A 27,426-nucleotide genomic window follows, 5' to 3' on the forward strand; every position below is an offset into this window, starting at 1 on the left:
ACCACTATGATTATTCCATGTGATAATGTCACTTATTTGTGACCGTGCAAACATGGTTCAATTATTAATTATATGAAAAAAAAAAAAAAAAAACATTCAGTGATATTCAAGCTTACCCTCAGAGATATGGAGCGATGTGAGAGAAGAAGAGGTGGACAGACTGTGTCGTTCTTCTGCATGCTCCTCCTGTTGGTCTCCTAGAGGCTTCTGAAAGAGGTCTAATGTTGGAGAACCTCGATCCCCCGGGCTCGTACTCAGGGCCTCCTCCCATTCACCATCCGTCTTGGTGGCGTCCTCTTTGGAGCTGGAATCAGGACTGTTGGTGCAAGCGGAGCTTTTTGGTCCATTGGAGGAAGGGGAGGGAGTGGTCCAGCACAGAGTCCCTGATTTCTTGTGTTTGGCGCGTGAGGGAGAGCCCGTCTTTGAGTAGCTGTTCTGCTCTGAGGAATGGGATGAGAGAGACTCCATACTGCCCATAGGGGTGCTGCTGGGACTGCTGCTGAACGTATCACCTGATGCACACAGACACAGTTAAATGCTTAACATCAAAATGTACTCACTCAATATTCAATATATCAAGGTTATATTTTCAAAGTATGTTCTTTACATTATGCAGGATGATTTTTAAAGGTAAACTGCATGTAAATAGACACTTACTATCAGCATCAGCAAGGCACAGCGTGGGGGGATACAGGCCTCTGGACTTGCGGGACCCTGTGGACAGGCAGATGGCTTTGTTGCGCCGGTTGCTGGTGCGAGTCTGAGCATGAGAGTGAGACGACGGCTGTGGTAGAGGAACGTTGGGGTCTGGAGCTTGATGAAATATCTAAGACGTAAACAAGAGGATTGTGATTGTAACTGCATTAGCTGGCCAAATAAAAACCACAGTATAGTATAGCACAGACATTTGAAGAATAAATAATAAAAAAGAAAAAATTGAGATAAAACAACTTAATTGTCTATCATACACCTGACGCAAGTGTCTTTTGCTAGTTTCAACTCGGCGCAAGTACAGTTTTCTCGTTTTGCGCCACATGTTTAAATAGCAAATGCATTTGCGCCCAATTTTGCGCCCATGGGCGTTCTGGTCTGAAAATGAGGGGTGTTCAGGCACATTGTTGCCGCATTGCTATTTTGAGGCAACTAAAATAGACTACGCCATTGACCAACTAAAATCTGGTCTAAAGTAAATGGTGCAATATTGTTTTTGTTATTTAATGAGCGTGTTAGTAATATTTGCCTATAAATGGGACGACAACGCGCGTTTGCTTATAACATGGATGCGCAGCAGCACATAAACGTTTTAAAATATGAAAAATCTAGGGATTAAAATGTAAATATTATTATTGAGTCTTTTGAACATAAATGAGGACCGATTATGAGACGTTAGAAGGCGTTAAGAGCTGCTTCACCTGTAGCCTGGTAAGTAATTAAATGTTTCGCTTTAAACAAATGGAAATATTGCATATATTTTTTAATGTTTTTTAAATGCTATCCCATGGATTTATTGTATATGATGACTTTGTACCTCTTGATATGATGAGATGATAACCGAAAGTAATGCTCTTCAAAACACTCACGGCGCTGTCCGAGTGCTGAAGGCTCTCCACACGTTTGTAAATTCTTTATCTTCTTTTTGTTACAAATAAAGTATTTTTAGAGTACAAACTTTTTCTTGCATATTTGTAAATTATTTTTTTGAGATAACACAGATCATGTAGGCTATACATTCATTTACAGCAATTAAAAGCCTGCTAATTTTACTTCCATGACTGAAAGAAAATGACTTTTAAAGGTTTTAAAGGAGTAGTCCACTTTAAAGATGGGATCCATTGACTATTTATAGTATGAAAAAAATATTATGATAAGTCAATTGGCCCCCTCTTTAAAGTGGACTACTCCTTTAATACAAAAGAAAACAACGCATTTTTTATATCAATCTTAAACTGGTGGTCTTCTTCTTCCGCTTAGTTTTTACAGTTTACAAATTCCGCCATCTAAATACGAAATCGTCATGCGCCAGCGCAACTGGTTTTAAAGGGATGAGAGCTGAGACTCTCATTGGTTTATTGTACGTTAAGCCCAAAACACACCCATTACTCATTATGAGAACAGGAACCACCCTTTAAGGCTGTGCGCTTGGCGCACAAACCATTTTCCCATCGTTAAATTAGCAAAAGTGGAATCGGACACGCCCGTTTAGACCGTGTGCTGTGCGCTTTACACAAAGCGCTTAGATCGTTAAAATAGCCCTTAATCTGGCAGTGAATTGAGAAACTGTCATAATTTATTTCACAATTATACATTTTTTAGTGATTTTAGTGAGTTAACTCGTCAATTAAGAGACAACACTTTCCTGCCAATGACGAGTATTTGGGGCTTTCCGCAATACCGTTATTATCTTATATAACCCGGAAGTATCGCCCTAGGGCAAACATCTGTATGTCCGTCTAAGTTTTGAGAATCGCCCTGAATCTGATCTCTATCAAAAGTCCTTCACAAAAACAAAATTATTTCAGCTTTTTGCTCAAAGTTTTGTGTTTTTGAAGAAACCTATGAGAGGTGATAAAAGAGAACTAATGAAGGTACTTTTTAAAAAACGCTGGCGGGGAAAGAGTTAAAAATCTCTTCACATCCTAATAGCAATCACTAAGTGAAGTAGTCTTATTGTATTCATAAAATTTAAATCCTCTGTGGAAGGTGCAGGACCATAAAATGTTCACCCAATCATTGCATCCGGTCCGAATGCAATGATAGGATGTCCTGCTCGCCTGTCAAACTATGTATTTGCATACTTCCATGCACCCTGCTTGCGAAGACAATCTTGGAGAGCGCTCTGAAGAAAGCAACATTAGTGCAGTGTAGTAGTTGATATGCGTTAGATATGATATATGGACAAAGGTCATTTACATGTGATTATTCCCTTGTTATCAGAAATAAACTACTGTAAAAGGACTTTGTTGTTATTGATTCTATGTGGAAGTCTACTAGAAGTTGTGTTTAGTCCACAAAAGCTATTTATGTTATGTTTATGTTGTTTCTGCTGAAACTGTCTATAGCTAGCTTCTCTGACAAATTAGAATGGAAAGAACGACTGATGCAACACTCACCTTATCGTAATTTTCTATGAGAATCTCCATTACAATATTCTGAAATTTGATGTTCATCATGGCAGCCACTGTCTCTTCCTGTGACCGCATGAGTGTGGGGCCAAATATCACACCAAGGTTAGACACGGTCATCAGATTCTTCTGGCTGTGTGTGGAAACCCTGTAAAACCAGGAGAAAATATGCTTCAAGCTCATTCACAAACAACCCAGTTAGCACCATCTTGCAGGATTTCAAGTACACTTGTGAACAAATGTTCTAGATGTGCAGTTCAACCTTTTTTGCTCATGTTTAGAGGGGCCAGAGCGACTTACACATGCAGATGTTTGATGAGAATATCCAACATTTCTTTATTCTTGTCCGGGAGTTTGTGGACGAGCGCATGGACAGCACAGACCCTGTAATTCTGATCATCAGACTCTAAAAAAATAAAACAAATAAACAAATAAAACACGTGTTCAATTGTTTAAATGAATAATTCATTCTGTTATCACAAACATGTGAAGAGATGACAGAGTAGAAGATACGCTGGAACTTACTGACTGCCATGATAAAGTCTTTGTGATATCTGTAGGTCATAAGAGGTTCTGCCAAGCATCTGTGGGGAATAAAATGGGTGTCACATTTCATCTGTGATAAAAATATCTTTCAAAGTAAAGCTTATTTTAGGGGTATTTATCAACCTGAGGTAATTCTTTAGACCACTGGTGATGGTCTTGTTATCCCAGGTGTCTGGGTCAAGGTCCATATCTGTGGGAGCTTTGGCAGCTACAAGGGTGAAATGAACTTGTGTTAAGTAAGAGCTGTTTTTGTAAATTCTTAAAGAGAAACTGCAGCCCTAATTAATTTTATGTATATAAATTTTACAGGCTTATGTAAGATTTTACAGGGATATAAAATGTTGTAGGAAAAGATTACTATACCAAACACTGAAGTCATAAGTCGTTGGACTTTAGAATTAACTCCACCTATTCTGTATAGTCCCATTGTGTTAATGCCTAGACACGAGAGAAAAGAGGACATTTTTTAATTAAAAGTAATTAAACAAAACAGTGATAAACTTAAATTATTTTATCTGTTAAACTAAAAATGTAAATCATGCAGTACCAAAAGCAACTGGTTTTGCATTAAATAAATTATTTCCATTTAATTAAACCCATGATTGTCATTTTAACATTTAAATTACATTTGCATTTCAAGCCTATCTCAAGGCATTTCGTGGTATAGTCACTAAATATTTGGTTTATTTATTCATGTTCAAGGACTCGATTTTGCTCCTTTTTTCGTGTTACTTAGCACACATTTCTTTATATTTTATTTCCGTGTCCCTAAGCACAACTTTCTTTTTTGTGTTATTTTATTTTATGTATTGGTTTTCTATTATTAATCCATTATCACTTGGGGTTGGGTTTAGATCATAGACTGTAAAAAAAGATGGACCAGTGGCAGCCGTGACTGCTCATCCGAGGATGCGCTAATTCAAAATAAGTGTTTGGATTGTCACGTGTGTGGTTCCCTTGGTTCCTGCGTGTCGGGAGATCCTGTGTGCATCACGTGTTTTGTCAGAATAAGTCACGTGTTTTGTCACGCGTCAAAACCGTTTATGATAAAAGAGACGCTCACATTCCCAAAATACACGCCAGACACTTCCTTAACAGTAAACTCTGATTACTCATGAGATTATGCGAGTATCTGGCAAACGCGAGTGTCTCTTTTATAATAATCCCTTTAGACGCATTTGCAGCAGGCACTTATTTTGACAAGACACGTGATGCACACACAATCTCTCAAAGCGCAGAACACATATTTTGAAATTACGAACCACACATATGACACGCTACAAACATGTTGTGACGAACTTCGCATAATGCGCCCTCAAAAAAGAAGTTACCAGCCGCCACTGAGATGGACGTATTGTCCGTAGGTTTCTGAAGATCGTTTTTGAAGCTTAAAGTAGGCGTTGCCTGCCGTCGCACCGCACATCACTCGCGGAAATCCAAAAATGGGTAAAGAGGCGGGACGTGGGTGAAGCTGAGGTGACTGGTTGCTGTAATCACTCCCGCCTAGCTCGACTCTAGTGATGGCAGTGGCTGTTCAACCGTCACTCAAGTGGCCACGCCCTTAATTATGCAGGCTTAAAGGTGCAGTGTGTAAATTTTAGCAGCATCTAGTGGTGAGGTTGCGAATTGCAACAAATGGCTTAGTCCACATAAGAGAAGCTATGGCAGCTGCCACCGGACAAACATGTCATTGTTGGAGACAACTTAGTAAAAAAGTTTGTCTGTTAAGGGCTTCTGTAGAAAATGGCGGCTTCCATGTAAGGTTACCCTCTGTGTTTGTAGATAAAACGTCTCATTCTAAGGCAATAAACACAACGGTTCATTATGAAAGGTCTTTATACACCCCTGATAATTTAGTTTTGTATATTATTTTGCATTTCTGTCAAGAGATCCTTCTAAAAATTACACACTGCCCCTTTAATATAATTTAAATGATGAGTTACAAATAATTCACCACCCTCACAGTTGTCATAAAGGGCAAAAGTAGATATAGACCAAAAACACTTTTTTGTACCAGGCTGTAAACATATAATTTTCCTATGTAAAGTTGGCCATTTTAACATGGGGGTCTATGGGAATTGACTCCCTTTTGGAGCCTGCCTCTAGCGGCCAGTCGATGAATTGCAGTTTAAATCACTTCTGTATTGGCTTCATCAGAGAGATTGGAAGGTTGCCCCTTTGTTTAGATTTGGGGTTTTGGTTAGGATGTCTGAAATGTAACAGAAAATAATTCTAACCCCAAACCCTAGAAAAAAAAAGAAACCAATACATAAAATGACATGAAAAAAAGTCTTGCTCATGGACACAAAAACAATGTATAAAGAAATTTGTAACGCAAAAAAAGAGGAAAATCGTGTCCATAAACATAAATAAATAAATCAAATATTTGTGACTATACCATGAAATTTAGATTGGGTTGTACATTTATGCATTTGGCACTTTTATCTAAAGTGAATTACAGTGACTTACAAGGTATACATTTTTTTTAATCAAGTGTGTGTATGTGCCATGGTTCGAACCCATGAACTTTCATGTTGCTAATGCAACTGAGTTGTACAAGAGCTATATAAATAACTCTTAAAATAAAATGTAACACACAAATAAAAATGCTCAGACATTCTGTAGAAAGCAGGAAGTCAGATGCGTTTGGAACAGTATTAGAACAAGTACATACATAGTTCATAAAAAGTTCATTTGAACATAAACATCAATCATGAGATTAAAAATAAGACTCACCTCTTGTTTCCACAAGCTCTATACACTTCCTTACAAAATTAAAGCCTGCTTCATTTAGGAATGCTGTGGATACAGACAGTCAATGTGAGGTCAAAGCAGGTGAACTATTTTACTGTTTTAACAGACTGAAATACTGTGCCCACATGAACGGTTCATCACACTGTATAAACACATTCATTAAAAAGAGAATAAATTATGGAATGGATGAACTTACTTTCCTCTTTCTTGCTCAGAAGTGCAGGAAGAGTGTAAATCTACATGAAGACATGTTTATAAGAAGCCATACATGTATGCAATATAATACACTATATACTTAGTAAATATACAAAATCACAGTATAAACATACTTCATCTAACAATGCTGTGTGTATGATACATTACATAAGAAGAGATAAGAGACTCATTATTAATAAGGCTAAAACTTGGGTCATATAAGTTGAAGCCTATCAACTACAGCTGACAGCATATAAAACAAAGATGTTTATAAAGTGTAAATATTTCGTCTGTCATCTGTTTCCTGCTCATGTGTACACTACAGACTGCCTCAGACCGTAGAGCTTCAATAACATCAATTTGTCTAAAGTGGGAAAGGGAGTCACTAAAACATCCCCTTAATAGGAATAAAGAAAACTGCTATATTGGGCATATGTTTAAAGCTAAAGTGTATCCAAATATATTTCAAAATCAAATTTATATGCAAAGTTACACTGGTATCAGTAAGTAATTGGCACATGTGAAAAAGCAGAAAAGACTTTTGGTGATATCTTATCACGGCATTTCAGAAAAACGTTTACAGCTTGTTCTTGCACTACGAACTGACATATACTGTAAATATCAAAACGAGATCAGAGTCTTGCTTAGTAATGAAGACCAGATGACTTACTGGTTCTTTTCCATCCATGGCCTCCATCCACAGTCGTCTGTTAGAGTCAGAGAGAGCCTGAAGGGTTATGATGCCATGCCTGTGGAGCAGATGGGACATCTTAGTTCTCAACCTTTGGTGTGGTTTTAGTTTTAAAATTACCTGGAGTCGGGTGATGTTCTGGATCACTGAATACTTTGTTTGAACATAAATTGTATTAAATACAGTTACTGGCACACGGAGAGATCTTTATGATCCTGAAGCACTGCTTGTATAAGTATTGTTTGAGTATTGAGGAAAAAGTTTCATTAGTATTTGCATTGTTATATATGTTTAGATTCAGTATATTGTTTAAAATGCACGTACTGTCAAATACAATCCATATGTTGCAGTGTAGCAAAAGAGATTTTTTGCAGTGTTAGTATTAAAAAGCACAAGTTAAATACATAATTTCAGAAAAAAAATATTGTTTAGAAAGTGATGTTATCATTAGAGCACTCCATCAGTTTTAGGATAAAGTGACACATACCGATGAGTATTATAGAAACATTGAAGGTAATTGAAGAGAAGCCCTTCACTGGGGTCACTTCTTCAGTTAGAAAGAAAGAAAAGGATGGAGGGGAGAAAAGGGTATTGAAAATGAAAGACAGAAAGGACCACAAACACGACATAATATCTAGAGTTTTTAGATGTTTTGAACACTGTTCTGGGGTCTCATTTATAAAGCGTGCGCACGCACAAAATGGGGCTGAAAAGGTGCGTACGCCAGTTCCCACGCAAAGGTTATGATCTATAAAAAACAAGCTTAAAGCAACACTATGTAGTTTCCATGTAAAAATGACTTACAACTCCCCCATGTGGTTGAAAAGCGCAACAGTACCTGGTATCAGACACTCTTCTGCAGGCAGGGGGAGGGGCGGGGCTGTGTGCTCTACCCTCCACCGCCACTTTCAGAGTGTGCTTGTAGCAGCTAGGAGGCTGCTCAGGTTGCAGCAACAGTACAATTTGTCCAGTTAAAAGTTGTTCTATCACTAAAATAATTTTAGAGACATTATTTAAAGGTAAAAAAACGACATAGTGTTGCTTTAATAGAGAATGGGCTTGCAGGGTGGGATCTGAGGATGATTCATGTACGCACACTTGCAGGTGATCTGTGATATTTAAAGGGAACATTTGTGATAATGTTGAAACCTAATAATGAGCTATAAAAGATGCAAATGTTGTAATCTGCTCCCTGAAGATTGACACACCAACGCTTCATAACCTCCAAGGTTATTGCCAAAGGCTAAATCAAACATCAATATTTTTTATTTATTTAAAGGGAACATATCATTAAAATAAGAACGGGTTGAAAATGATAAAGCAGCACTGTTTAACATTATCCAGATAAAATGTGTTCAAATTAAAGATGCAATGTGCAAATTTTAGGATGATCTATTGAAAGAAATGCACTATAATATACAAGTGGTGTATAAACTCATTACATAATAAACCGTTACGTTTATTACCTTTTTATTACCTTAGAATTAGGGGTGTAAATCGGGCAGTTCATTACGATTCGATACAAAACGGATTTTTTTTCTGCAAGCGATGCGATTTTTGCGGATACATCAAACACTTCTTAGATGTGATTACGATTCGATCCGTTAATATATCAATATTTTTATATTATGTGCCTAGTTAAGCAGTTACATTTTTACTTACAAATGCAACCTAAATATATAACATGAACATTTAATTAAACTCTTTAAAAGTGGCACAATCTCTGTCCCAAATGGAACATATACAACAACAAACTAACAAAAATACACTTAATCATTATTAAGAAAAATTAATAATGATTAATAATTACTTTTGCCAAAATGTTTTAGAACATTTTTTATAAAATTAAAACATTTATTAATATAAAAAGTAAAGCTGTTAAACTTAAGCATTTGATCTGTCACACAACATCAGATCCAACAGTCAAACAAGTGCCGCAGTGGTCTCTTTTGAGAGATTTTTCTTAAAAAAAATTAACTGATCATGTTCAGAAGAGAGGACATTGCGTTTTGCATGGACAATATCACCTGCAGTGCTAAACACACGCTCGTCTTCTGTCTCTTTCGCTGTGTTTTCGCTGCTATAACCGCTTTGTTGCTGCATCGCATTCACTTGCTGACGCTAGCGGATGAAAATAAACAAAATGGACTGAGCCATTGGCTGCAATTTCGCAACCTCACCACTAGATGCCGCTAAAATCTACACAGTGCACCTTTAAGTTAGATGATAGTTTTTCTCTGTAATGACATTGACATGACTTTCTATGGAATTTAAAAGAGGCTTCTATCAAATCATATATCATACATCCGTGTTTGCTTTTGTGTCCAGTAAACCAACAAAAATGTTGACAAGCCAAGGACAAACGTCTTCTCATTGTGGCCTGAGATTTTTCTTAATGCCCTAGTAACCACAACAGAGCTGTACCATTGTATTACTATACCAGTGTGTCAAGTCTCTAAAATAAATACACACCTTTCCACCACCTCAATATCAAAGCAGAAACGCTTGTCAATTGAATCCGTCCTCCGTCGGATGCAGGACTTTAGTTTAAACATCTCAGGTGGGCTCAAGATCAGTCCATTCTGTATATATAAAACAGTAAATATCTCATTATACTCTTTTATTTCTTTAGGAGTCTAATAACAATCAATTATGAACATGTAATGCATTTTTCTACCTGTTTGCCTGCAGATTTGAATTCTGAGTTGCTCATAGTAAACATTTTGGTTCCTTTTTCATATGTGCAGTAATGTCGACTCCATGTGCACCCAAGGGGTCCTTAAACAGAAGGTGGATACTCTCTGTAATGCTCTATATTATTGGGCATTTTAATATTTTTTGCATGATCACTTCTAAATTGTTTATTGACTGCTGGCATTCCTAAATAGTTTAAAAATCTTGATATTTTCCTTACAGGAAGGGAAGAGTATGGGTGTCTGAACATCAAGACGCCACCATGATACTCACTCTTCTCTTGCACATAGAGGAAGCCCTCCATGGTCCATTGTCCAGGGGCTTTAAAGTCCTGCTCTGCAGATCTTATCCTTTTCATAAGGTTCTCCACTTCCTGTCTTGTGCTTTCAAAGTTATTCCTTGTCTTCAAACAGAACATCAACAGAACAGTTAATAAGTTCTAAAAGGACATATGTGGGCTCCATCCACATGCAACAATCAGTGTCTACTTAACAACAAAGGCTCTTACATTTTGGAGGTTGAACTGTAATTGTTGCTTGTACGGCTCAAATTCGTGTGCCAGTTCATAACCTTCATGGTAGAAGGTGAACAGTCCCTGAAGGAATGCCAGAAGCTGGGAAAGAAAAACAGAGATTGACAGTCAATACAGTTTCAGAAGGTTTTGTTGACTAAAACATGCAATTGTGACTAAGTAATGTCAACCATTCTTATAAGTAAGGGATAATGTATAGGCAGCAGGTTGTTATTGCAGAAATGAGGGTGATTAGGACCCGACAAGAAACGGAAAATCTTTGCTGTGTCTGAAACCGCCTACTTCATACTATATAGTACGCGAAATGCAGTTGGCGAGGCGAGTAGTATGCCCGAAAACATAGTATTCGAAAAACAGTATGCGAAAAGTACCCGGATGACCTACTACTTCCGGTTAGATTTTTTCAGTGTGCATACGATGGACACTTCACTATTCCATGATGCCCTGGCAGAGGAGTTATCCAATGTAGAAGACGAGGCATGCGGCTGTTTTCGCGCTGGAATGACATGACGTGATGACGACGTATTTCACGTGATGTAGCAACATGGCAGATGTAGTACGTCCGAATCTTATTCATACTACCAGGATTCATACTTATTCAGTACCTACTATACAGTATGCGGTTTCGGACGCAGCCCTTGTATCACACTGAAGGGGATTTTTGTGAGATAACAACCTGCTGCCTGTACATTATCTTGCTTATATTTACCTCACAAGTAAGGTAAGGAAGATTATGTATTGATTTGAAATATTTTATTTGCTATTTTTTAACGAATGCAGACCTTCCGTGTTGAAAACACGTTTATTTTCGGTTTTAAGATAAGACAAGACGTTCAAATGTCATGAACACACTATTTAGTTTAATCATTTGTAAATATAATATTATATATGTAAGACATAATTTTTTCTGTAATATTAGACTGTACCTGTCAAAATGATTTGCAGCATCTGGGATATCGTGTGTTATTAGTTTTGAGCTGTTGTTATCTGGGAAAAACATACCTGCAAATGTCTCGACTGGCCAATCAGAATCAAGCATTCCAACGAGCAGTATAATAAAGATTCTTAATTTAAGAGGGGTGTAAAATATGATCACATTTTTGTTAACTTGTAACTTACAGAATTGTTATAAAAGCAATATTACACAAGTACTGATATAATAAATATCAGCATCGGTGTGATCCTATACCAGAATCTCAATCATGAAATTCAGTGAAACAGCACTCTTGTTCGTGTGATATTGCTTAAATTAAAGGGGACATGTCATGAAAATCTGACTTTTCCATGTTTAAGTGCTATAATTTGGTCTCAGTGCTTCTTACAAACCTAGAAAATGTGAAAAAGATCAACCCAGTAACTTGGTAAACCATTCTCTGCAAGCATGTAAAAAAAAAAGGTCGTTTGAAAAAATAGGCCCGTTGTGATGTCACAAGGGGATAATACCACCCCTTAATCAGCACTATCCAACCACGACACTGCCATTTAGTGCAGAGATCAGCTCCTTTGCATTTTAAAGGACACACCCAAAACAGCACATTTTTGCTCACACCTACAAAATGGCAATTTTAACATGTTATAATAAATTATCTATATGTTATTTTGAGCTAAAACTTCACATACATGCTCTATCTTAAAAAAGTTTTGTGATATGTCCCCTTTATCATTTGTACATTTTAAGGCTGTATGGCTGTTATTATAATGGTTTGCCTGATGCAACAACAGATTAATTCCCAGTGCTGCATCGACAGTATTTTCCTATTTCCCATCTCCCCAAATCCCTAGATTCAAATCCCAACCCTGAGAAATAAAAACAGGTTTGTCTTACCGGCTCGACAAATTCAAATTTTTTCCTCTCTTGCACTTCTTGGATTTTTAAAACATATTCCATAGAGGCGTCATAGAAGACCTGTCTTTCCTTATTTATCTGGGTGTCTGCCTGTAAATAAGTCATTTATAAGCAAGGTGTTTACTGAAGGTGGAACAAACAGTGGAGAAATTGTCATCTAGCTGGAATAAGATCAAAGATATTCTGTTTACTGGGTGTTCTGGTATTTATATGCAATTTAGCGATCAAGTTACCTCCTGCAAATGAGGCTCTTTCTTTCGGGAAGACAGACTTAAGTGCTTCTCCAAAACTGTGTAATACTTCTCCGTCTCCTTGTCAAATTTCTTCTTTCCTTCCTTTAGAAAAAAGAAAAGGTGAGAGGAGTTGGAATTTCCTGTACTGTAATTATGATGATAAATGTTTCTGAAGAGATAAAATGTTACATAAAACATCATGTTTGTAAACAAGCGCCATGTTAGAGACTCATGACAACATACACTGTAAAAAAAACTTTGCTCCCTCAACTCAGATTTACAAGTCATGTCAACAGAAATTAGTTGTCACAACTTATAAAATATAGTTGAGAAAAGTCAACTTCAATTTATAATTTATAACAACTCACCTGTAGTTATAACAACTCATCTCTAGTCAAGATAAATAATAGTAAGTTGAAATGACTTGTAAATCCGAGTTTATTCAACAAAAAAATTTAAAGCAGCGAAGTATTTTTTACAGTGTAGGAGAGTTATTATTTAAAGGGACAGTTCACCCAAAAATTTTAATTTTATAATTTACTCACTTTCATGTTGTTACAAACCTGTATACATTTCTTTGTTTTGATGAACACAGAGGAAGATATTTGGTTGGGGCTAACCGATTCACTTTTGTAGTATTCTTTTTCCTACTATGAAAGTCAATGGGGCTCATTATCGGTTTCAAACATTCATAAAAGTAGCTTCCTTTGTGTTCATCGGAACGGGGAGGTGTGTACGGGTTTGTGGCAACATGAGAGTGAGTAAATGATGACACAATTTTCATTTTTGGGTAAACTATCCCTACTTTAAAGCTGCAGTGTGTAATTTTTTTTAAGGATCTCTTGACAGAAATGCAAAATAATATACATAACTATATTATCAGGGTAGTATAAAAACCTTATATAATGAACCATTATGTGTTTATTACCTTAGAATGAGACGTTTTTATCTACATACATTAGCCTCTTTCACACAGTAATTCTAGTAAATTACCATGAATTTACCAGAATGAATTTACCAGTAAATACAAAAATGTGCTGTTCACACATGCAGTGACGTTCCGTCTTTTTACCAGTAAGACATCATTCACACATCAGTATCAAAATACCGGTAAACTCGGAGAGGAAGCGGAAGTTACCTGTGGCGCGCGGCCGGCGAGCTCCGTCCGTGTCGTATTTGTAAACGGCGGGTTATGACTTAATATCCACGGTCCGTATTTTGTTGTTTTCACATCTGTGGCAAACGGTCGCGAAGTTGCTCGTGACCAAACAACATTGCGTTAGGCGGCGTCAAATGGAACCTGCGCGTTTGCACATTAGGCTTCACAGATGGTGTGTTAAGGTTGTCGGCAATTTGGCAATTAGATGGTAAGCTGTTTTAAACAACTTTGGTGAAGAAATGTGGATGTTAACTTCAGGTGTGCTCGACTTTTAAGCAACATGTGTGTGGAAACGTCCGTTAACAGTCTGGGGGAAACCGCGTCACCTGTATAAAACACTTTCTGATTGGCCCGCCCGATCTGTCAGCGCGGTCTGACGTCATCTAAATGCCGGTAATGCTATATTTTTCGTTCACACACAGCGCTTACCGGTAAATTACCGTTAATCTTACAACCTGTCTTACTGGTAAATTGGGAGCACTGATTTACCGGAAAGGTTCTGTTCACACATGACATGTTAACTGCAATTTACCAGTAAATTACCAGTAAAGACTGTATGTGTGAAAGGGACTATTGAGGGTCCCCTTACATGGAAGTTGCCATTTTGTGCCGCCATGTTTCTTACAGAAGCCCTTAAGGGACAAACTTTTTTTACTAAGTTGTCTCTGACGATGACATGTTTGTCCGGTGGCGGCTACCATAGCTTTTCTATGTGTTTCAAAAGCGAGGGGTGAGCCGTGGACTGAGCCGTTGGTTGCAATTCGCAACCTCACCACTAGATGCTGCTAAAATTTACACACTGCACCTTTAAGTCAAGAAAGTGAACTAGTAGATAACATACTAACATTTAAGCTGCCGCATCTGCTTTACATATTAATTGCTTTCAAGCCATCATTTTTTATCAGCACTGAGCTACAGAAATACCAACCAGATGATGACTTCACTCAACAGTTGTACTTCAGGATCATCTATGTCATTTTCACACTTGGACTCAATCAGGTACCATCAGTACCATCATGATAAAGCTGACGATTCGGAGCACCCGATTAAAAAAAAAACAAGCACTTTGGGTACTTCCAATTATATGGGACATCAAATGCCTCTAAATGAGGCTGAGTAAAGATGTTTACTCTAGACAAGCTCCCCCCACTTCCTGTGCCCACGATGACACCACATATTTACGTTGGACCGAGAGCTCATGCGCTGTAGACCTCCAACAGTGAGAATCTCTTTTTTGAGACTTCAACTGAATCCAGTTTAAAGCTGTTTGTTTGTCCTGTTTAACATTAGCAAAACCTTTCCCATGACCCTCTAATGGACCCTCCGTCTGAACCACAGACTGTCGACTTGCCAAACAGAAAAAAACCCCAGAGGAATCTCATTTTTGACACGCGTATTCCAGTTTCTAGGCGCATCTGCTGACTAGAAATGACATCACTCTCTTTAGGAATGTGCACCTTCTGCTTAAGAGATTTAACTAAAAACCCACTGGGATTTTATTGTTACAAGAATTTGACAAACACGGAAACTATTTTACTGAAAAAAAAATTCTTAGTGACTACTTTTCATTCAGTTAAAATATCTTGTATTTCATGTGACCCTGTCTGTGAAATCCAGTCTAAAGTCTTATAATCAAAAGCATTGACGTTTGATTTCTGTCATTGATTTCGCATTGATCTTAATATTTTACATGGCCCTAGTCAGTCAATATTAAAGATATCAAGGTTATATTTTTACAGAATGTTCTTTACATTATGTAGGCTGATTTTATGTAGAAAACAGTAATTTAGCTGGTTTTTCACAGGCATTTATTATTCTTACCCTATGATTAGATATGCTCAGATCGATCGGCCACAGATCGGTATTGGCCGATAACGAAATTTGCTGATTTCATGAACCAATCTTTTTATTTACTATTGTCTATATAGGGCTCCTGAATGCGGCTGCAATTAAAGACCATTTTTATGTAGTGCGAGCATTTTTATAACCGTTGCTCATGTGCAACGTACAGATTTGGATTTCTCTTATTGCCTTTACAGAGATATGTGTATTTTCTATAAGGACGCGCTCTGGTCCTAATGCTGCGTTTACACCAGCCGCGTTAGAGGCGTCAAGCGCGAGTAATTTCAATGTTAAGTCAATGTGAAGATGTGTCGACACGCGTCTGGAGGTCTCGCGGTGCGGATGAGGCGTTTGGCACGGTAGACGCAACTCCGCCTCATTCGCGCATCTAGTTCACGCGAATGGCGCGAATTAAGCGTCTGACGCGGTATGCGTGAATTGTGCTTTTTGGCCATTTTGCATTTGACTCGGATTTGCGGACTATATGACTCAAGTTCTTATTTCTATAGAGACAGGAATAAAAGGACCACGCTTGGAAGAGTGTCAGTGAGGACATTGGGCAACCTGGTAAGTTGTAAATACATTTCACTTTTGAGTCACGTGACGTTTATCGACCCTATTTCCCCCCTATAATAAGGTTACCAAATAAAAACCGGTAACTCTCTCGATAAATGCACAATCAACATCAGCCATCTTGCAAACAGACAAACGGATAGCACTTGGCCCTCCCACAAGAAGCGGATTTTCCCTCTGACACGCTTCAAATGCTTGCTTATTCCGTGCGTCTACTTCGCTCTAGACACGCGAATGCATTCAAACTGTTCAAGCGGCAAACTAGGCGCGGTAGAAGCGATTTTGACACCTAAAACGTGGTTGGTCATCTTCACATCCCCATCAAACAGCATATACAACACTTATCTATCGCAGGCAATTGCATTCTCATGCCAAAAGTTTATTATTCGCATGTGTTTTAAAGTTTTGACAGTTTAAACTTTCATTTTTCTCACAGCTGCTCTTGTCTAGTGATGTGTAGTCTCGCGTAGCCAGACCTTCAACAAGGTCTGGTATTTTTCGCTGCTTTTTCTGGATAAAGCCGGCCCACAAGGTTGTTTGACCGACATGTCAAACAACCAATCACAGTTTGTTTCGCCTAGCTTCACGTTTCGGACTCCCCACAACAATAACGAGCCGGCTGGCAACAAGTCAGTTATTAAAATATTCAGCCGCAACCGAATAGCATCTAAATAAACAACATTACTCACCATAGAACAACGTTCTTCATCAACAGCCACACCAATGAGACGCTTCTCAATGGAACGTCAGAGCTTTGTTTTACAGGGACCGAAACTATCGCGACACTCGCGTCTCTTGGAAATCCGGTATATTTCAACCAATCAAAGACGACTTCGACATTCCCACAGGGTTTCCAGAAAAGTGTATGATAAACATCAGACGTTTAGCCAACAGTCTGTGGGCGTGACATCTGAGATTAGTCTGATGATCCTAAAGTATCTATATTTTCGATCCTGCCTTTGTATCAAAAAGATCGATTCTCAAGTACAAGTATCGATTCTATATGTTTGTTTGTTTTTAAAGTAATTTTTACCAGCACACTCAGTCAGCGCAGCCAGGTTTAAAAAAAAATGGGTTTAAATGCATTGTTGCAGTCAGTTAATAATGTGAAGCCTTGTGTGACATTTGACAACAACAAAAAAATATGCCACTGTGGTAATACCACAAATATGACAAAGGATCTAAAGAACAATACTTTATGATGAAGTGCAGCAGCCTCACTGTCATGGTTTGATTTCCAGTGCATTCCAGTCTACTGACTTTTATCAGGGTTTTATTTTATTTTCAAAAGCAGTAGAGTTTATCAGTCAAAAAAAAAACAGGCTCAAGAGGAAAATGTTAATGTTAACATTCACTTGTTTTATCTCCAAAACGTATAAAGGGAAGAAATCTGGTAATAGTGTTCAGTGCAAAAAGTTGTCATGTCTATTTTATTTGATTTTAATAATGATGGCCATCAAAAGACCCCATAAAATCACTTTAATACATACATACTGTAAAAATATTTTCGGAACTGGAATCGTCGATACTTGCCATAAAAGTACTAGTACTTGATATCGAATCGACAAGAAAATAACTGCCAGACGGGCAAACACATAGCAGCATATCATCAGTGCACGTGAACAGAGCGATCTCTCTCACGTTTTAAAGCTACAGTAACCTAATTCATCTCTCAATAAAATCACTCTCTGCTCTCTACCGAAGAACTGTTGTTGTACTTCATACTGTGATTCATATAGTAAAAACTGTGAAGTGTTTTATTGTCATTACTTTTAACAGACATAAGCCTTTTTAAAGGCATACTAAACTTCTGTTTGCAGAAGAAATATTTGTTGTGCTACTTTTTTGCTTCTCTATTAAAACAATAATATACCAAATTACTGCAAGTAATATAACAAAGGCAACATCTGTGCTATTACTTTATCTAAAAAAATGTTAACAGTTACAGTCATTAACAGTATTGGGGAAAGTTACTTTTAAATGTAATGCATTACAATATTCAGATACTCCCAAAAAAGTAACTAATTGCCCTACTTAGTTACTTTTCATGGAAAGTAATGCTTTCGTTACTTTTTAGTTACTTTTGCGTTACATTTTCTTGGCTGAGGCTTGATCTCTTTCAGGCCTTGCAGGTGTTTTTATGACTAAATAGTTCTACATTCAGAAATTGCATATTTCATCACAAAAATGTCAAGCTCTGGCCTGCCATCTCAGTTTCTGACTCAAACTGTGCCCAAAGATGCGTGTAAGCATAAAGTGCATAATGTGACTACGTTTAGTTTAATTCAGTACATAATTTTTGTAAATTAAATTAATTAAACTAAAAAAGTAACTTGCATTACTTTTTTGAAAAAGTAACTCAAATATTAATGTTTACATTTAAAAAGTAATGCGTTAATTTACTCGTTACTTCAGAAAAGTAATATTATTACGTAATGCACGTTACTTGTAATGCGTTACCCCCAAAACTGGTCATCAAAGAGCTTGCATATCAGCTTAAAGAATCGCTATTGGCATTGGTATCGGCTGATCACAAAGACAACAAATCAGTAATCGGTATCGGCTGCGAGAATCCTGATCGGAGCATCCCTACCTATGACGCATATAAACCTCACAAAAACTCATGCATAGGACAAGAAAAAAGGCTTTAAAAAACTTAATTCACAATATGTTGTCTTAAATTATTTTATGCCGTTTCGCTTTCAAAAGTCCATCTTGTTCTACGGATGTTTAGACGTTTTTCCTGGAAAACAAGACAAAATACTGATTACGACATTGTTTTGCGGTGTTTAGATGTAGCGAGTGAAAGAATCTGTCCTTGAGAGTTTTGAAGTATATCTGTGTGTATGTGTGGGAGACAGAGTTTTGCTTTGAATGTGCTCACATACACAAGAGGCTGAACAGCCGGACTGTTGTCCGCTTTCGCCTTCATCGCCTTAATCTCCTAGAAAGAGTAAACCTTTAACTGAAGGTTGGTTATAAACATGACCTCCAGCATTTAAGGCAGCACTTCCATGTTGGTCAAGTGGCATTACTGTATCTGGCTATAATTTAACTGTTCCCCAACAGGTGTTTGCAATTTACCTCCTTCCTGCTAAGATTCATTGTGGACCTATATTGAATGTATGGAGTCATATGGATGTGTAGGTAGGTAATACAGTATATAGTACTACATTAACTCACAATGGGGTCTAGAAACTTACTTTGGCTGCTCCGATTTGCTCTTTGCGAAACTTCTCCAAAGGGGTAATCAGGACATCATCTGCGTTCTGTATCTAAATATAAAAAGAAGCGACAAAACAACCTTGAAAAGTCATGTATGATGAACCAATCACAATAAAACATCCATTAAAAATGTCAAACTATAAAAAAACATTATTAGAATAGTTTAATCTAGCTTACCAGTGCAATTTTTGTTCTTTACATAACAACGTTGAGATTAAGGTCTTTCAATAAAGGACTATATGGACACAAATGGTTGACAATCTGTAGTGTTAAAATGCCCATGTATAGATGTAAAACAACCCTGTCCTTAATGTAGGTGCTTGATGGAATTACAGTCCTAATAGCTAACAGAAGGCGAACCGAGCATGGACAGTTTCCAAGGGAATTACTTTTATTTACTGTAAAATAAAGGCGCTATAATTAGTACCGTTTTTATGTAGGCACTAAGATTGGAAAAACATACAATTACATACACTGGTTCCTTTTATACACTTTCCCAGGCATAGCACACAAGGCTTCATGTCTCGCTGGAGAATTGGTCAAAATAAGTTCCACATGCTTGCCTATGCGCAGCCAGCGGCACCAATGACCTTCCATCTCCACCCACATACACGATAATGGAATTTGTGCTTACAAATAATAGAAACGTACAGGCTCGGAGCAGGTCCAGATTTAAGCAAAATATATCTGTAATACAATATAGATTTCTTGTACATCTCATGGTGCATAGCAGTTCCCAGCAAGCAAAAACTGAGACGCTGAAATGACGGCTAACTATAGACCTAATATAGTCCAGCTATGAGCAACCTACTTCTACCATAAAAAAACCCTTGAATTTGGTTACATGCCATTTTTGCCAAAATAACTTGAAGATGTATGATATACCAAGATTTAAGCAAAGCCAACAGTTGTTTCGGGTGTTTGCTTTTATTTTTTCTTAACGTTTGCGTATCGTCTATTCTTGGGCTATTCTTGGTAGATGTCTATTAGACTTTCACAGACAGCCCAAATTTAGCCTTGTTTTAGTCAAAATTGCTTTCTGGGTATCCTCATTATTTGTTAGCCTACTGTAGGCATCTAACACTAACAGATAATTTGATACTAAAATCGTGTCATGTTATTCTTCTTATATGGAGCACAATATGGTAAAGCTAAAAAACCCCATCCATTCATCTTTAAAGTGATAGTTCAGCCAAAAATGAAAATTCATTTACTCTCATGTTGTTACAAACCTGTATAAATTTATTTGTTCTGATGAACACAAAGGAAGATATTTTAAGGAATGTTTTGTAACAAAACCGATCAGAAACCCCATTGACTTCCAGAGTATTATTTTTCTACTATGAAAGTCAATGGGGAATTATAACAAATACATTTATACAGGATTGTATCAACATAAGAGTGAATAAATGAGGAAATAATTTAATTTTTGGGTGAACTATCCATTTAAAGTAATTAAGATGACTCCATGGGTTAATATATGACTTCTAATGCGAAATAATTTGTTTGTAAAAGAAAACGTTTAACGTTAACGTTTTTTAAGATTATTTTGCAGTCAAATAGTTTTGTACGTTGATCATTTCGAAGCTTCGCCATGTTAAGCCCCATATAAGAAGATTACACAATGGCATTTCTATATAAAATTCTTTTTTTGTGTAACTGAACAAAGGAAATTGCATAAATCTGGAATGGCATGAGGCCGAGTAAATTATCAGAGAATTTTCCAACATGGGAAACCGTACATGGCATTTTTTTTATATAAAAAATATTTTTTTTCTTTGTGTAACAGAACAAAGGAAGTTGTATAAATCTGGAATGGCATGAGGGTGAGTAATTTATCAGAGAATTTTCCAACATGGGAAACCGTCCATATTTTCTAAGGTGGCTAATTCGTATGAATTTGCACAAAGTCACAAAACTTGATTTAATAAAACAGAAACGGTAACGGTATATTCACACGGGGCGTCTGCGTTAACGCTTGACGGAGGGCGTGTCTGAAGCGTGGCTAACAGCCAATCACAGTGGCTGCAACACATGCTCCTCTGTTCTCCAGTCTTGCATAAATGTAATTGGCTGGCTCTGCACTAGGGTTTTCCATAAGGCAATCTTATTGTCAGACAACAGTGTTGGCGCTTGAAAAATTGACAAATGTTCAACTTCTGCCGTGAGCAATGCCAGTCACGTGACGCTGACGAATCCACAATTCAGTTCGGCAACCCATTCAAAGTAAATGAGAAACGTTAACGCTTTTGCCACGTGTTAATGTACCATTATCGAAAAAGAGTAGTGGACGTTCTAATGCTCAAAAGCATTCTCTGGAATCCTTTTTGGAATCCTATCACAGTGTCATAGCTCATTACCATAAAGTTGAGTTGATTTCAACTCTCCTCGACGCTCACACCGTCCAAGATGGTCCCTGCTGGCTCTCATTGAAAATGAATGACTTCCGGCCACTTTCACCATTAAAAGCATTATAAAATTTGCATACATTTTTCTTCGCCGGTGGCGGTGTGAACGTTACCCTGCCTATAAATACAACGTCACTGGAGTGAATTCAGATCATACAAAAACATATGAATCAGCCACCTCATAAAATACGTATTAACTGTCGTGAGATTGTCTTTTTTATTTTGGTGAACTCATTTATGTTGTCTAAAACATTTAGTTAATAACATATACTTAGATTTAAAACACTTTCGTTTTACACTAGGGTTGTTAATTTAATGCTGCCTACATTTTGGCATGAATAATGCCAACATAATGCAATTGACATAACTTAATCTGGAAGCGTTTCTCTGAAAATATTGAAATATGGCATTCATCATGTTGAATTATACAAAATATATGCAAATGATTACTGTGTGAACTAAACACTTTAACATTGTTTTTGGAAAAAACCAACCAAGTCCACCAAATTACTAATATACACAACAGGCTTTCACTAACAACAACACACACAGACTGCTAAACTAAAGTGAGGCCAACAATAAACACTCGTCTCATTCAAGCAAGGGTCCTTTCATTGCATCACATATACAGTACGGTAAAGCGCTGAGAGCTCAGCACAGGGACACACGCTCCGTTTCGTCAAGCGTCTCTCTCACAACATCAAAACTTCCCATGGCCCTTTTTAGCCAGAAAGGAAACTCATTTCTTACATCAGTCACATCTATCATGTGGGAAATGCCTCCCACTTAAAACATCCAGTATCCTGGCAGCGTGCCTGAGATTAAAGAAACAGTAAATACAAGACAGCTCACTAAACTAACAGGACAAATAAATTGGATTTACTTAATGATTCACGGTCTCTAAACCTGACTGTATGACCATTGCGCTCCAGTAACACGCAGCACTTCCCAGCTGCACCCCTAAGGGAGGGCAATGCATTTACTAGGAGTTATTCACCTCTTGGCTCTCGTTATTGTACGTCTGTATGAAAAGACCCTTGGGACTTTCTCAGCTCAGCTGAGGTGTTTGTCATCCTTTTGTCAGGGGCCCGGCACAGGAGCGCGCGAGACTGAAGCGTAACACGGCTACGGTCTGCAGGATGAAACTGTAGGAGACTGCTGGGTAATTCTTCCCTTGAGGCCGTTTCACTGACTCTCTCTTTCTTTTTCTACGCCGAACAATAGACAGCACTGAAGCTTCAGTCTGGACACGGCTGGACTCTTGCAGCACTGCTGGAGCGGCTCTCTTCCACACAAAAGCAACATATTTCATTTCCTCTTGTGCAATTGAGTTTTTCTGCATCAAACATTTCAAATGCAATCCACTAACAGGGACATTCCAGTAATGTGTTACTTTCTGAACTCTGTGACTTACACAAAATGGTTGTGTCATAATTTTGGTAGGTAGGCCTAATTTTTAAAAGTAGGACCAGACTTAAAGGTAATACAGATCTACAGATCTGCTGAAGCGGAGATTGTTCGCCTGCACAATGGAACCGCATGCAATGCACCAGATTATGATCGAACCAGAAAGGTAATGCACACGTGTTGTTTCTTGATAGAAAAATGGAGGATAATACTCAAACTTAATACACTAATGGTACATTCACACGGGGCGCAAGCATTGACGCTTCCCATTCACTTTTAATGGGTGACGTCATGCGTTGCCGAACTGAATTGTGGATCAGTCGGCGCCGCGTCAGTGCCGTTGCTCGCGGCAGAAGTTGAACATTTCTCAACTTTTCAAGCGGCAACACGTGCGTCAGCCACTCAGATCACCTAATGCAAATAACCTAGGCAGAGCCAGCCAATTACGTTTATGGAAGACCGGAGCATGTGTTGCGGCCACTGTGATTGGCTGTTGGTCACGTTTTAGGCAAGCCTTCCGTCAAGCATTAACCCTTTCACCCCATGTGAATGTACTGTAAGTGCACGCTCGAACTGATTTTGCCAAGTGAGAGATGTCCTCAGGGCAACATATTGTGTTGACCCAAGGACAAAATTTTTCTAAATAAAACCTAAATCCACCCCAAACCCAGACCATAACCAAACCCTAAAATCAGAGGGACATGATAAGTGAAAAACAATGGTCTAGAAATAGCTAATCCTGGTTTTAAGCTTAAACTGAAAACAAACTGTAAACTTATTTCTGAAATATGATTGGTTGATTGAGATGTTGTCCCAGGGTCAACATAATGTTGCCCTGAGGACATCAACCACTTGGCAAAATCAGGAGAGTCGTAAGTGCACGATTGCAAATACATCACGTCACATCATGTGTCTTTACAGGATCTTTACAGGATGTGCTTACAAAATGCACGCACAGATTGCAGAAACTCATTGGCAGTGTAAATAAACCAAAAGCAAATGATCCCTGGACAAATCCCAGGCACATTTTCCGTATATTTGTCATAATCTGTGAGTGAAAAGGGCTCATGTCATCACTGCAAAAAACACTTTTGACCACCTTTATTATTAAGAGTATAAGATGCAATGTTTTAGAGTAAAAAAGGCAACTGAAGTTACACAGACTAACAGAATTAAAGTCATTGTGCTTAAAGGAATAGTCTACTCATTTTCAATATTAAAATATGTTATTACCTTAACTAAGAATTGTTGATACATCCCTCTATCATCTGTGTGCGTGCACGTAAGCGCTGGAGCGCACTGCGACGCTTCGATAGCATTTAGCTTAGCCCCATTCATTCAATGGTACCATTTAGAGATAAAGTTAGAAGTGACCAAACACATCAACGTTTTTCCTATTTAAGACCAGTAACACCCTCCCTCTCCCATTATGAGAGTGAGAAGGGGAGCAGACTTTTCAGGCGAGTCGAAGTACTATTACGCCATAAAATATAGTTCCTCTTTTAAATTTAGACGTTGGCATGAACAATCTATTTACTTCTCCTTTCTGTGTTTTTTGGCAGTCTGTAAAACGATAGCTCCGAATTCTTGTTAATCTGTTAGTACAGTCTATCGCACAACAGCTTTTGCCAATTAAGACGCGTTTTTCTCTTGTTTTCGCTGATTTCACACACAAATTCTGTCTCTCTGTCTTTTGCCAGTCAGTGAGCGTAACCGCAGTCACTTTCACCCGAGGTGACATCATGTGCATACCCTCTATAGGCATTTCCTGGAGCTACATGTGTAAATGGTACTTCGTCTACGGCGCATATTAAATTTCTGCACAAGAGCGCCCTCTGGCTTTTGGATGTATTGGCGTTTCACCGTAATTCATTGAGAAGCATAGCAAGCAAATCGCACATTTTATACACACCTAATTTCCATCTTTAGTTTAACATTGTACATCTACAGACTGGGAAAGAAATCAGAAGGTATGAGCCAATAAGACAACAATAATGTGTGGATGACCTCAGGTTTGACCTCAGCCTTTTTATTAGACAACCAGACACAAGCCCCGCAGAGGCACAATAAAGATGTTTGTCTTTGTTACAACCGAGGCTGTTAAAGACACCAGCTAATGTAACTCAGCTGTAATAACTGTATTATTTAACTGTATTTGACAAATGTCACACTGTTCAATAACATATTTATATACCTGATTACAAAATTTGTTTGTCCTGAATAAAAACCCAACAACATTTGAGCAGATAAACTGACAAATTAAAGCAGTCATCTGATAGTGTGTACATGAAGATCAAACATGTTATTAATAGATAAAGTTATCTAGTCAAACTTTGTTATGATTTGCAAGAATCAGTGCACCTAAATCACATGATCGACCGCTTAAGTGATAATAGAAGATGATTACAATTTACACCTACTGTAGAAAAAGAAACGGGTCAGTGAAGATTTGATGATAAAGTGTCTCATGAATCCCAAACAAAGCTCTGTGTTTGTTAACATGTGGGCAGGGTCAGCAGCACTGAAGCACAAGGCATCATTGTTTGCACGGTGAGCTGTTCACTGCTGTACTATGAGTAATGATTCACCATCTGCGGCAGTGAGCGCCAGCAATAATCTCTAGCAAAAAAAAAATGCTTAATACCCTTAAAAGTGCCTATTTGCAGCTGTGCCTGACAGCTCTGAGGATGCTTGGCTACGGTAACCTGCTTGATGAATAACTTTCGGAGTGTGAACATCCGTAAGAGACGTCATGGAGAAAAGTATTGCGAAATCTGTCGTTGCCACTTGCTGATATTCGCAGTTTCCTCGAGCGTCTAATTGTACAACGGCCTGTTTCTCATAATGCATTAACTCATGCTGAAGTCATGCTGACTTAAAGTGGAGTGCACTTATAAGGCAACTACCGTATACAAGCCTGAAAGTGTGTTTGGTCTTATGACGCATTAACCATGTGTCAACAACACCACATGAAAGGGGCAATAAAAAACAGCTAATAAAAAACAAGTCATCCACTCATTTACTACTTTTTAAGGTAAACCACATCATGCGTGGGGTTACTGGCACTGCTGAGATATAAAAAACAAACAATTCGAGAACATTAACATTTAGGAATTTAGCAGACGCTTTTATCGGCAATAATATATGACGTGCTACACAAAGTTACGGTACATAGAAACAAGACATGTTTAGGGAGAGATAACGGATGAGAAGATTTTAGGTGGAGAATTCAACACGTTCCTTAAAGCTCACATAGTCTTCTGCTTATCCATAGAGTCTAGTTTGATTCATATAAAGACATTTACCGATTCTTTCCAAATAAGCCAGAGCTCCTGGAGATGTACCGCAGGCGGAGGGAGTCACAAGCAAGCAGCACACAAAACACTATCCCACTATTTCTAGATAACTTATGATTCATAACATGTTTGTGTTGTTTACATTATATGCACTTATGCGCCGATTGCCAACAAAACAGGCATTTGATGCAGTTTTACTTAATGTGACTCACTCATGACCTGGTTGTGACTGCCCCATTTCAAAGAAATCCACCATTAAACAAACACACACGCACAACTCCGCTACTACCCCAAATAAACAAACTATCTCTAGTTTCCATAATTCTAGGTTATTTGGGAGGCTGAACAAGCTTAAATTTCCCTCACAAACAACAATGCACTTCATTTGCGTCGTTGAATTTGTGTCAACTCTTGGTTGGTGTGTGTGTGCGCGCTATTCCGGTTGAAATGCCCATATAAGGACTTCCACGGTACTTGCTGCACTGAAATTAAATAAAGCAAGATTGTTTCGTATGAATCTCTCATGTTTGAGAAAACTTTTTGAAAAACTTTCGGCACAGAAATACTCTGTCATACATCCAGCTGCTTTTTTGACACTTTTCCTATGTTAAGCATGAGGAATCCAACTCTTAAACAATGTTAATAAGTCATTAAGCATTCATAAAACAGAGGTGTATGGCTGTTTTGAATGTTGTAAAGGATGCAGGTGACTTACAAGTCGTCGTCTTTCTTCCTCCACTGTGTTCAGGAGCTGGGAAAATTCCTTGAATGACTGGGCTGTGATAAGAGAGAAAGAATTCCAATCATGTGTCCATCATCTGTATGTGTAATTACCCTATCAGCACATTTTATTATGCCCTTTGAACCACCAGAATATAGGAAATACACAAAGCGTGTATATAT

At 37.9% G+C, this 27,426-nt stretch overlaps 1 protein-coding gene across 2 annotated transcripts in view; it reads right to left on the reverse strand.

The window, feature by feature from the left end:
• The window catches only part of arhgap42a (Rho GTPase activating protein 42a), a 33,783-nt gene that overhangs the window by 2,243 nt on the left and 4,114 nt on the right, over positions 1-27,426 (reverse strand). For both annotated transcript variants that reach the window (XM_055180450.2, XM_055180449.2), the window contains exons 3-20: positions 27,239-27,300; positions 19,391-19,462; positions 12,614-12,715; positions 12,360-12,470; positions 10,511-10,615; positions 10,276-10,405; positions 9,986-10,086; positions 9,781-9,890; positions 7,288-7,366; positions 6,619-6,658; positions 6,405-6,467; positions 4,032-4,106; positions 3,792-3,876; positions 3,648-3,706; positions 3,423-3,528; positions 3,111-3,270; positions 658-826; positions 117-512 (exon numbers count right to left, since the gene is read on the reverse strand). In XM_055180450.2, the coding sequence (XP_055036425.2) occupies positions 117-512; positions 658-826; positions 3,111-3,270; positions 3,423-3,528; positions 3,648-3,706; positions 3,792-3,876; positions 4,032-4,106; positions 6,405-6,467; positions 6,619-6,658; positions 7,288-7,366; positions 9,781-9,890; positions 9,986-10,086; positions 10,276-10,405; positions 10,511-10,615; positions 12,360-12,470; positions 12,614-12,715; positions 19,391-19,462; positions 27,239-27,300 (2,025 nt within the window). The remainder of the gene's footprint in view (positions 1-116; positions 513-657; positions 827-3,110; positions 3,271-3,422; positions 3,529-3,647; positions 3,707-3,791; positions 3,877-4,031; positions 4,107-6,404; positions 6,468-6,618; positions 6,659-7,287; positions 7,367-9,780; positions 9,891-9,985; positions 10,087-10,275; positions 10,406-10,510; positions 10,616-12,359; positions 12,471-12,613; positions 12,716-19,390; positions 19,463-27,238; positions 27,301-27,426) is intronic.

Source organism: Misgurnus anguillicaudatus, chromosome 9, assembly GCF_027580225.2.
Source record: "Misgurnus anguillicaudatus chromosome 9, ASM2758022v2, whole genome shotgun sequence".
Classification (NCBI taxonomy): domain Eukaryota; kingdom Metazoa; phylum Chordata; class Actinopteri; order Cypriniformes; family Cobitidae; genus Misgurnus; species Misgurnus anguillicaudatus.